Source organism: Schistocerca americana, chromosome 4 (genome assembly GCF_021461395.2).
Source record: "Schistocerca americana isolate TAMUIC-IGC-003095 chromosome 4, iqSchAmer2.1, whole genome shotgun sequence".
NCBI classification, from domain to species: Eukaryota; Metazoa; Arthropoda; class Insecta; order Orthoptera; family Acrididae; genus Schistocerca; species Schistocerca americana.
The window spans coordinates 834271506-834284581 of record NC_060122.1 but is presented as its reverse complement, the minus strand read 5'-3'; the positions used below and the strand labels follow the sequence as shown (position 1 = coordinate 834284581).

General features: G+C 43.0%; 1 protein-coding gene across 1 annotated transcript in view; it reads left to right on the top strand.

Annotated features, from left to right (window-relative positions):
* The first annotated feature begins 425 nt into the window (after window positions 1–425).
* LOC124612462 (probable cytochrome P450 4aa1) overlaps window positions 426–13076 on the top strand; it is a 238576-nt gene continuing 225925 nt past the window's right edge. Inside the window, exon 1 of the mRNA XM_047140689.1 lies at window positions 426–555. Coding sequence (XP_046996645.1) covers window positions 526–555 — 30 coding nt within the window. The 5' untranslated portion in view covers window positions 426–525. The remainder of the gene's footprint in view (window positions 556–13076) is intronic.

Here is a 13076-nt window from a genome sequence, read left to right as displayed (position 1 = left end):
TCTTTGTGTGTGAGGAATGTTTCCTGAAAGTTTGGCCGTACCTTTTTGTAACACCCTGTATAAGACATCATACAGAGTTGCTGTAAGAAGTCGTAGAATGAAAACCGTTATGTCCACCAACGTAGCACTCGACGTAAGTGTTTCAACACTGAAAGAACAAGTCGTTTATGTCAGTGGCATCACTGTGTCCGGCTGGAAAGTTTTCACACCTTTCCTTCGCGAGTGTAGCGCACTTTGGTAACAAGTGACACGCCGCGCGGTCGGCACGTGAGCAGTTTCGCTGTTTCGGTGTAGTGGCGAGACGCGATTAATTGTGAGGCAGGGGACGCCCCCGGGTGCGTGTCGCCTGGGAGAGCCCCCCCACCGCGGCTGCCCCGGCAGCTATAAGCCGGCGGCGGGCTGGCGGGCGCGCAGTAGCGCCGCAACTCGCCGCTCCTCCGCCTCCGCCCGCCTCCGCCACCTCTTCGCCCCGTGCTGTCCGACGAGAGCCCGCCTGCCCGCCTGCCTGCCTGCCTGCTCGTCGTCATGGCTGCGGTGCTGCACGCCGCCGACTGGGTCAGTATCGCCAGCCGCCACCAGCCACCTACTGCTGCCGCCCCACACCTGCGCCGTACTCGCCGGATGTGTAACCCTCTTACGATGCGCCACGCGCACCATTTTTGTGCTTTTGCCCCGTCTCTCCAGTGGCTCGTAACTCGCACGGATTTACTGTTGAGTGCTGTCATCGAAATTCGTATTCGAGATTTGGCGATACAGCTATAAACTACCACGAGTGATTCTCGACTGTCTTTTGTTACAAGTGCAGTGCAAGTGTTCGAGGACAATATTTTTCTGCAACAGTAGGGGGCTTCCCTGTGCACGAATGCAACCAGTACCCAGATGTTTCTGTGGGTAATGATATTGATTCTGTATATTCGACGAAAGGGCGCACTTGCTATTTGCTCCTTTATCTTCCGCATTTTCTTTTAAACGCGACATCAGGAGACGTTTCTGTGGGTAATAATATTTATTCTGTATATTCGACCAAAGGGCGCACATGCTATCTGCTCTTTTATCTACCGCACTTTCTTTTAAATGCGACATCAGGCCTAGAATTATTTCTGTTTATCACTGAGCTTATTCTAAGTACTTCTTACAGGTAGACTAACCGGGTTAATAAGACGAACTAAATCCTCAGTCCTACGCTTGCAGGAAAAGAAATCAAATTCAAATGGCTCTAAGTACTATGGGACTTAACCTAAGGATATCACACACATCCATGCCTGAGGCAGGATTCGAACCTGCGACCGTAGTGGTCTCGCGGTTCCAGACTGAAGCGCCTAGAACCGCACGGCCACACGGGCAGGCAAAAAGAAATGATTTCAGTTTATTGCCGTATGTATCGCCTACGAAGCAGAATGTGGCCAGGCTGTAACTGCAGCTTCGAGGATATAACGCTGTCATTAGCACTGGGACGGATTACAAGACGTCGACCCGTAGAAAACACGGCCATTAATCGGCTGTGAATGGCTTCTGAGTATCTAATAGTCCTTTCAGTGCTTTCGGAAAATTAGTTTCAAGCGTCGCAAGAAGGCTACCTTTCTTCTTAGACGGAAGCAGATCAGCTACGCATTCTATATCACTCACGTAAATGCAACGCAGAGGAATTTTGCTCATAATTCCTACCTGCTACTTACGAACCAAGGTTCATTTCCATTTCTGTCACGTGGGCGACTGTTTCAGTTCCCAATAAACAATACACAAGGGGTGGAATTATCTATATTTCTCACAACTCGTTAATGTTATCTATTGGCTCCAGCACTAATCCAGAAGTTCATTAATATTGATCCATGCATAATACAGCACAATACATATCCGCCTTAGGAACGAGCCCAGAATACAGGATGGTCCATTGATAGTGAGCGGGCCAAATATCTTACGAAATAAGCATCATACGAAAAAACTACAAAGTACGAAACTTGTCTAGCTTGAAGGGGGAAACCAGATAGCGCTATGGTTGGCCCGCTAGATGACGCTGCCATAGATCAAACGGATATCAACTCCGTTTTTTTTAAAAATAGGAAGCCCCATTTTCATTACATATTCGTGTAGTACGTAAAGAAATAGGAATGTTTTAGTTGGACCATTTTTTTCGCTTTCTGATAGATGGCGCTGTAATGTTCACAAACGTGTAAGTACGTGGTATCACGTAAGATTCTGCCAGTGCGGACGGTATTTGCTCCGTAATCCATTACCCGTGTTAAAATGTACCGTTTACGTTACCACTGTTGGTGAATAACGCTTCGTCGCTAAATAGAACGTGTGCAAAAAATCTGTCATCGTCTCGTAATTTCTCTTGTGCCTGGTGGCAGGACTCTTCACCACGTTCAAAGTCACCGCCACGCAATTCCTGGTGCACAGAAATATGGTACTGGTGCAATCGATGTTGATGTAGCATTCTCAACACCGACGTTTTTGAGATTCCCGATTTTCGCGCAATTTGTCTGCTACTGATGTGCGGATTAGTCGCGACAGCAGGTAAAACATCTACTTGGGCATCATCATTTGTTGCAGGTCGTGGTTGACGTTTCACATGTGGCTGAACACTTCCTGTTTCCTTAAATAACGTAACTATCCGGCGAACGGTCCGGACACTTGGATGATGTCGTCCAGGATACCGAGCAGCATACATAGCACACGCCCTTTGGGCATTTTGATCACAATAGCCATACATCATCACGATATCGACCTTTTCCGCAATTGGTAATTGTAGTTTTTTGGTTTGCTGCTTATTTCGTCAGATATTTGGCCCGGTCACTATCAATGGACCACCCTGTATACACGGTTGTATTGGGTCATAAACTCGAGTGTTCCTCTCATTGACCAGTACTTCAGATTGTCCCATCCGATGATTACCGAGTTAAATTTCATCACGGTTTCGGATACCAAAGACAAGAATTTAGTCACTGGTTCTCCAAAATACCTGGATGTATAGTAGTGATAGACTTTTCGGTCATTTCAGTTTACATACAAAGTAAATGTAGCAGTCACTGCCTCTACGATCGGATATGCATAGATTCACAATTGTAGTACGACTCACTGGGCGCCATCAGTCAAGAGCCATGCTCTCAATAATCAAAGACAGCCGACCTGGATGCAGCAGTTTCCTAACTCTTCTGTGGATTCCTCAGCGCTGTTACTTCCTACATGTACCATACTGCATACGTTTCACCTTGCGACCCATTGTTCCTTTGAGAGCGTAATTGGTAGCCGTGTTTTGTGCACCATCATGATAGCTGTTATTATCCATTTATCCTAGCTTCTGTAAGTCATATCTCACCGATCACGAAATTTAGAATCTGCTCATATAAGTGTTTTTACTGACGATTAGATAATACATTTACAGCTTCTCCTGGCATAATTAGATATGTTTATGACGTTTGCAAATTTATTATTCATGAAGCAATAAAATAAACTGAAAATGCAATTAGTATACGAGGCTTATTATTGTGACACCATGATCCTAAGGCTTTACTCACAAGTACACAAATGTAGCGAATATCGTTAAAATACAGTTAACGTATTGCAGCTTGCGGTTTTATATCTCAATTCTTAAGTGCGAGATTATAGATTCGATGGACTCGGGTTGGATTCCCCCTCATTGCTAGGACTTTTATCTGCGATTTACCACTCTTTTTACGGCTAACATGTTTCTAAATGTTAAAAATGCTCAGTTACAGAATGTTTCGCAGTCCACGTTAAACTGTATGTCTCCTTCTATCTGGCTTGCCAAGTTAATTCAAAGGTCTAATAACACCATGGATAGTAAAACACTGTGGTGTTCACACCAACGCTCTGGCTAATAAAAGCTTTGCGTGTTTTATAACAGCGAGAAAATGAGTATCAGATGACTAATAGATGAGTACATCATGTGTGGAAATTTAGACGATGGGCACTTTGGTACTTGTGTTTATCAACGGATTTGGGAAATGGAATTTAAGACTGAACCAGACGGTTATCTGATTGAAGTACAGAAACTCTTCGAAACTATATTCATGTTCATCATAATTTAATTTAAGGGTTCTTCTGCAATGTAAAAAAATGGTTCAAATGGCTCTGAGCACTATGGGACTTAACTGCTGAGGTCATCAGTCCCCTAGAACTACTTAAACCTAACTAACCTAAGGACATCACACACATCCATGCCCGAGGCAGGATTCGAACCGGCGACGGTAGCGGTCGCACGGTTCCAGACTGTAGCCCCTAGAACCGCTCGGCCACCTCGGCCGGCTTGCAGTCTAAACATTCAACTAATGCGACTTAGTGAAGAATATCTAAACAAAAGAGAATGAGGAAAGGAAGAATAAACGAAAGTGGAAGTATGATCCTGATGTGAATACGTATTCATTTTTCGAGTTTCGAAAGAGGCTTAGAAGAGAAATTGTCCAATGTTACGAATGTGGAAACTGCTTCTCAGCACATCAGGTGGGAGAGCGGAATTCAATACGCGTGTTACGTTATCGCAGTAGGTTTCAGGTTTTTCAAGCTCTCGCTGCTGTAACGTATAATCTCAGGTGGCTCAGAATCATCAGCTAGATAGTTTGATTAACTGTCAAAATCAGTACTCGGGTAAAAACTTCCTGTTTATTCCTACGCTGTCTTCGTAGGGGAGAGGGCAGACCCGTAGCTAACGCAGTGCACACATGACGTCGGCCTCTGCACTAGTCGGGTGGCGGGTGGCCTACGCGCCAGGCGCTGTGGCAGGCGGGGAGCTATCTGCCGGCAGCGGGTAGCTGGGAAGGAAGGAAGGAAGGCGCAAGCAACTGTTCCCACAGCGCCGCGCCGCCCGCTGCCGCCTCGTCTTGCGAAAACCCTGCTCACATTTGATGCAACAGCTGCAGCTTTTCCTTCACAGGCTATTGTGTCAGCAGTGCGCCTCCTGATTGTTTTCCCTTTGTTATACATGTTTGTATCCGACACTGGATGCAGCTCTTTTTGCCCTTATCTATGAAGTTTATCGTTCGCCGACTTCGCTTACACTAGAAACGGATTACTAGCTCGAGCGGTCGAGGTTATAACACGATATAGTCTGTAGCGTATATGTTGAAGCCACTCAGAAATCCCTCTGAACAAATATTGGAAGAAATGCCCTAATTAGGTTGGTCAGACGGTGATCTGAGATCCAGTCCGTGGAAAAATCTTCGAAGTGTCGTACAAGTAACGGGTCTACAGTAAGAATTATACTTTGATTTTAATCTCTCCATCGTTGTTGACTGTGGTATTTAGGAGTCACGCAGTCGCGACGTTTTTTATTATGCGAATAATTAACGACTCTTTCCGGCTGCACTTTATTCATACTGATTACTTGTTCAGTATACCTGGTCGACGTCCGAATATACACTCCATCGTCAGATGTATCTGGTAAAACAGTCACATCTATTTTGCTTAAGTCCATAGATAGCCGATAACCAGCGGTACCCTTTACCACGTTAGAGTTATATGAAAATTACTGTTTTTGTTTTGCTCTGCAACGCATGTAAAAACCAAACTAAACGTGTGGCGAACCAACCAAAACTCAACCCACGAGCAGGTCAGGTTTCATATAGCTTTACGTGATTTGGCCCACAAGGTATAATGGTATGATGGTATACCAGTGGTTGTCGGCTGCTGCTGCATGGATTTCATTGAATCAATATAGATGTCAATGGTTTTCCAGATATAACTGACGATGCATCAGTATTCTAAAATTGATCAGGTATGATGTATGAATACTTACCATCAATAAAGAGCGTTCTCAGAAAGTTCTTAATCTCTTACACAATTACGTACATTTTCTGAGAAAAAGTACAACTGCAGATGTATCTTGAGAATGTCTTTATTCTATCACACGACTAGTTTCGGTGGCGCATTTACTATGGGACGCTATCAAGGAAATGAAATACTTTTTTGGTAGTGGTGGAGCCTGAGGATGGCGGTAATGTGACGCGGAAACTAGTCGTGTGATAGAATAACGACATTCTCAAGATACAGCAGTGATGGTACTTTTTCTCATATATATCGTCATCAGTTTGGCATATGGTAATCTTCCTTCGCTATTTCAGTGAGGCATCCTCAGTACCGTCCTTTTGTATCAATGTGTGACTAGAGACTTAGACGCAAAGGAATTACACGACTATACATGGTTCTTTAAGATCGTCATCATAGAAACACGTACTTGAACGACATGCTTCAGTTATGCATTATTTCGGAAAATACAAGAAGTTAGTCTGAAGTTGCTTTCAGACATTGTGATTGCCGAGGCAATCAGATTGCCTAGTTGGAAGAGTAATCTCCATCAGACTGTCATTTTATGTGAATAGACTGCGACAAAACTCTGCAAAAATGAAATGTTCTTTTGTCAGAAAAAAAACACCCTTATAATTTTAGGTGCCTCACACTGATCTAGACTCTGTGATCTTCTGTAACTGTCAAGACCAACACCCAGATGAAAAAAAATTCTATTTATTTGTATAATTTCCGCTTTACACTCTCTTGCACATTTGCTCATATACCGGTACCTCAACATTAACACTTTTTGTCTCTTTGGTAATAATAAAAGTACAAAGGGAAATAATGAGAGGATTTTTAAAGCTACTCGAAGTAAGTTTTTGTTTAGGTAATCTTTGTCAATTTCCGTCAGTAGTAGCGTTAGAGAAAAAAGTAATGTAGTTTTCCTAGAAGGTCTATACGCCAAACAGGTATGAAAAAGTTTAACGTCTCTGAAGCCGATACCAAGAGGAAAACGGAATATCGTGTGGTGTTTAAATCAGGCTTTCACGATAGTGCACTTTCAGTGCATAGTTTTAGGGAGCTTATAAATGAAACACTTACGTTAGTAGCTACAGTGACACTATAATCCTTGATTTTTCGCTCTTTTTAGGAACAAATTAGCTCTTGATTTCACGTTTCTGAGAATGGGTATCTATTTTCCAACCATGCGAAAGTCTACAAACGAATACCTAACAAAACATTAATAAAAATTATCACTCTCTCCGTTGGACTTCTTGGCCGCCGTGGGCACCAGAGATATCAAAAACTTACGTCAAACATTGATTACTTTCTTTTAGGACTAGTTTTTAATTTTCATGGAATTAGCATAACTGATGATATCTAGTAAAGTGTTGAGCCTGTTTCTGTTGTCCTTGTCATTTACGATATTAGTTCTTTTAAAGGTCTAATCACTGTCCTTAGTAATAATCTTTCTGATTATCTTTCTCCCATTCGGATTTTTCTCAAACATTTTCCGTAGCACCAAATACTTCCTGTCGCATGCTCCCCTTGTGATAAATACTGTTTTACCACTAGACAGTTGAATATAAAGACTATTTGCAGGCGTAATGTGTAGTAAGTACTTTCCGTATCCCACTTTAAGTCCTATTAGATGCTAATAATATCCCATAGCCGTAGTGCATTGCAGTAAGTTAGGACGTTTTCGAATTCAAGCAGTCTCCACATTTCAGTGCCAAGAAATAATTAGAATATGAGCACTGAGTACAAAGAGAATACTGTTAATGTCATTGATATATCAGCAGAATATAACCGAATGAAGACTGTTGGGTTACTGAGCGACACGTGATACTTGTTTTGTACTGGAAGAATATCCATCGAAGATCTACAAGCAAGCTTCAGTGCGAAATAAATTCCAAGAAAGACTGTAGGTGCTAAATGGGTCTTCTGCCCCTACAAAATAGGTTGTACAACTTCGGTCTCATGATGTGGAAAGTATAAAGTCATCGCGTGGTGTGTTAGAGTGTGTAACTGAGTACAGTTTTGTCGCATCTGATTTGCATCAGCAGTGCGCAGTGAGGACATTTCTGCGACAAAGAGAGTTGTTTGCTGCGGCTGGGCTCGTCACGGTATAGTGTGAGGGAGAGACAGACAGATGGTATCACGTGTACCGCGGGTCGGCAGCCACAAGGCGCCCGGCTGTGCTGCATCGCATCGCGCCGCTCATGATGCTGCTGCTTCACAGCGACTCGTCTTAATTCGACGCCGTGAGTCAGCTACGGCCGGAAGTGACTGAGCGTTGCGACATGTCTCCACTGCAGTGAACAGAAGGTTGTTGAACGTAACATCGCCACAGACAGTGGACCCCAGGGAGAAACTTTGGCCCCCAGTGTCAGCTGGCCTTGACATTTCTCCGCTGAACTAGGCAGGTACGCAGCTGCTGTCCAGTCATGTGACGCAGTCGTTCTGGTAGAGCTGTGAGTGGACGGAAAACGAATGAGTCACTCTGTGGAATGAGGAAGCGGTCTCTAGAGAATGAGTCGCATACTATAATACTTTCTGTTGTAGTGTGGAAAACATCTTATGTAATATTCCAAAATAACACATATGTTTGTGAATGATGTAAATGTTCTACTTCGTATAGAAAATACGTTAAAAATATAAATTACGAAAAATTAAAAAACGGTATTGCTGTATCGCTGGAGATGCACTTACATGTACAACGCAACCAGCATTCTTTGTACTGTATACAGGGAGAGTCACCTAACATTACCGCTGGATATGTTTCGTAAACCACATCAAATACTGAATACTGACGAATCGATTTCACAGACCGAATGTGAGGAGAGGGGCTAGTGTAATTGGTTAATACAAACCATTAAAAAATGCACGGAAGTATGTTTTTTTAACACAAACCTACGTTTTTTTAATGGAACCCCGTTAGTTTTGTTAGCACATCTGAACATATAAACAAATACGTAATCAGTACCGTTTGTTGCATTGTAAAATGTTAATTACATCCGGAGATATTGTAACCTAAAGTTACATAGAATGTGGAGGACGCATAAATTGGCCAGCCCGTTCTCCTGATCTTACACCTCTGGACTTCTTTCTGTGGGTTACGTTAAAGGAGAATGTGTACCGTGATGTGCCTTCAACCCCAGAGGATATGAAACAACGTATTGTGGCAGCCTGCGGCGACATTACACCAGATGTACTGCGGCGTGTACGACATTCATTACGCGAGAGATTGCAATTGTGTGCAGCAAATGATGGCCACCACATTGAACATCTATTGGCCTGACATGTCGGGACACACTCTATTCCACTCCGTAATTGAAAACGGAAACCACGTGTGTACGTGTACCTCACCCCTCATGGTAATGTACATGTGCGTCAGTGAAAAAGACCCATAAAAAGGTGTTAGCATTTGGACGTAATGTGCTGGTCCAGTCTCTTCTGTATCTAAGGTCCATCACCGTTCCCTTTGGATCCCTACGTAATTCGGTGCTCTCCGATGCACACGATCGAACAGCGGAGGAGTGGTACTCAAGCGTCAACTTTAGGTTACAATATCTCCGGATGTAATTAACATTTTCCAATGCAACAAACGGCACTGATTACGTATTTGTTTATATGTTCAGATGTGCTAACAAAACTAACGTGGTTCCATTTAAAAAAACGTAGGTTTGTGTTAAAAAACATACTTCCGTGCATTTTTTATGGTTTGTATTAACCAGTTACACTAGCCCCTCTCCTCACGTTCGGTCTGTGGAATCGGTTCGTCAGTATTTGATGTGGTTTACGAAATATATCCAGCGGTAAAGTTAGGTGACTCACCCTGTATATACCAAGTACAAGAGAAACGAATCCAGTCCAAATGCCTGTTTAACAATCCATATTGTCATAGATCAGCTGTTTGCTTGGCTATAGCTGGACTAAAATGTTGATGGACGCGTAGTACTGGAAGTGGGTGAGAGGAAAATACAAGAAAAGTGTGAGTACCGATCAAGTCTATGAGTTCATCCTCAGGGCAGATTATAGGAGGCGGGGAAAAACAATTCACACGTGCTGCCAGACCAGCTGTCGGGCTGTTCAGTCGTTATAGTACTCGTACTATGGTAAAGTTGAGCGTTGTAACGGAGGAATTTCGAGACAACATTGTTTACCATCGCAAATTTTTAATAAACATCTAACAAAATTATGAAGGTAGTTGAAAATTACCTAAACCCAAGTTCGTGCAATAGTATGGAAAAAAAGGTAACAATTTCAGCCGCTATGGACCACATACAAAAAATTGTTGGCACCAGGGACTCCTGCCTCCAAGAAAGTGTCTGATAGTGTCTGTACTGTTCTAGAGGTAACACACTTCCAGTTTTACATAAAAATTTAGATTATGAACTGAATAAAATCAGGAGCCTTTGTAGAAAACTATTAACTCCAGTTGCACTGCACTAACGATTAATGAAACAAACGCCACTGTGTTGACAGTTCTGATCCTTGACTGGGATGTTCGAAGACGCTGCGGCGTTTACGTTTCCTGTCAAGCGGCGCCCAGAAACTTAAACAGCGCCGCACTCACTTTCCAGCACTGTAGAGAGCTGTAACACATACACTCTTGTGTACGGTTTATGAAGCACGTTTCTCATTGCAAGGTGTATCTTTGGTTCATATGGCTCTGAGCACTATGGGACTTAACATCTGAGGTCATCAGTCCCCTAGAACTTATAACTACTTAAACCTAACTAACCTAAGGACATCACACACATCCATGGCCGAGGCAGGATTCGAACCTGCGACCGTAGCAGTCGTGCGGTTCCGGACTGAAGCGCCTAGAACCGCTCGGACACCGCGGCCGGAAGGTATATCTTTACTTTCTGTTTTTACCAATTCTTCCCTAGCGTAAAAACCTGACACACATATTTCGTATTACAGTTCAACACATCATAATATACGGCAGACTTCCGTTAATGGCACAGATGTTGCCGACTAGAATCAGGAGAAGAAATCGCTAACATTTGGGTAGTGCACTATGCAGGTGACTCACCTATACACGCGTCTCTCGTTGGAAACAATCATTATGACCACTGACAAAATAGTGGCCCCGGGGAGGAGCTAAGAAATAAAGCTTTACTGGCTGTTCCTTGGTACCTATTGTATCGTGCAAGTAAGTAACATTATGAATACCTCTGTTAATAAAATGCCTATGGCCATCACGCCGCGTCATTTTGTAACACTATTAGGTCATGGAAATCTACGTACATATATTTATAGGTACTGTAAATAAAGAAAATAAGTAGGATAGATGTTTAGTAATAGAACCTACGAATCCAGAGCATTGTAGCACACTGCATGGATACAAAGCTACCAGTGCTTCTCTTTTCTCTCTGGTCAGAAGTAAAGTGCTCGCTGTGTTTCACTGACAGCGAGAAGTTAGCCTTCTGACTTGGAAGGGTACCCACATCGGACGAAGGATTAGTAACTACTGTGTAACACCACCACTGGCATTGCCAATAGTCTTAATCCGGCGAGAAAGAGCACACATTTCTACACCTATATCTACATCTACATCTACAACGATACTCTGCAAATCACACTTAAGTGTGATTATTCCACTCTCGAACAGCACGCAGAAAAAACGAACATCTTTATCTTTCTGTACGAGCTCTGATTTCCATTATTTTATTATGATGATTGTCTCTCCCTACGTAGGTCGGCGTCAACAGAATATCTTCGTATTACGAGGAGAAAGTAAGTGATTGAAATTTCGTGAGAAGATTCCGCCGCAACTAGAAGCGTCTTTGTTTTAATGGTGTCCATCCGAAATTCTGTATCATGTCTGCTACACTCTCTCCACTATTTCGCGATAATTCAAAATGTGCTGCTCTCTGCTGAAGTTTGTCTATGTACTCTGTCAGTCCCATCTGGTAAGGATCCGAGGCCGCGTAGTGCTCCAAAAGAGGACGGACAAGTGTAACACAGGCAGCGCCTTTAGCAGAGATGTTGCATCTTCTAAGTATTCTGCCAATAATACGCAGTCTTTGGCTTGCCTTCTCCACAAAAGTTTCAAAGTGTTCTTTCCAATTTAAGTTGTTCGTAATTGTAATTCCTAAGTATTTAATTGAATTTACGGCCTGTAGATTAGTCTGATTTACCGTGTAACCGAAGATTAACGGATTCTTTTTAGCACTCATATTGATAATCTCACACTTTTCATTAATTAGGGTCAATTGCCAATCTTTACACCATTCAGATGTATTTTTTAAATCGCTTTGCGATTTGTTTTGATCTTCTGTTATAGATAAGGAACAGCAGAGGGCCTGTAACACTTCCTTGGGGAACGCCAGAAATCACTTCTGTTTTACTCGATCACTTTCCGTCAGTTCTTACGAACGGTGACCTCTCTTGACAGTAAATTACGAATCCAGTCACATAATAGAAACGATATTCCGTAAGCACGCAATTTCACTACAAGCCGCTTGTGTGGCACAGTGCCAAAAGCCTTTTGTAAATTTAGAAAAAATGGTTCAAATGGGTCTGAGCACTATGGGACTCAACTGCTGTGGTCATCATTCCCCTAGAACTTAGAACTACTTAAACCTAACTAACCTAAGGATATCACACACATCCATGCCCGAGGCACGATTCGAACCTGCGACCATAGCCGTCGCGCGGTTCCAGACTGTAGCGCCTAGAACCGCTCGGCCACTCTGGCCGGCGAAGTCGTGTGCAGCAAGGTGTACATTTAGAAATCTGGAATCAATTTGAACTCCCTTACCAATAGCACGTAACACTTCGTGTGCGTAAAGCGCTAGTTGTGTTTCACAGGAACGATGCTTTCTAAATCATTTCCACAGGTATCCCACATCCAGCTGAAACCACACGTTGATGATGAGATCCCTTAGAGCTATCAAATTGCGAAGGTGTCAGTTGCTACGTTCCAGCTGCTAACATTCTTTGACGTTTTCCAAGGAATTAAGATCGAATGATTCATCTGACCAGTAGAGATGAGATCTAGAGGCTGAGTTTTTCGTCAGACTAGGAACATACGAAGTGAACGCGACTGTTGTCATCTCGGAACGACGTAGAAGTCGGAACGACAGAGAAGTTGCAGCATTAGAAAATTGTAGCGAAATGCAGGAAGATCTGCAGCGGATAGACACTTGGTGCAGGGAGTGGCAACTGACCCTTAACATAGACAAATGTAATGTATTGCGAATACATAGAAAGAAGGATCCCTTATTGTATGACTATGTGATAGCGGAACAAACACTGGTAGTAGTTACTTCTGTAAAATATCTGGGAGTATGCGTGCGGAACGATTTGAAGTG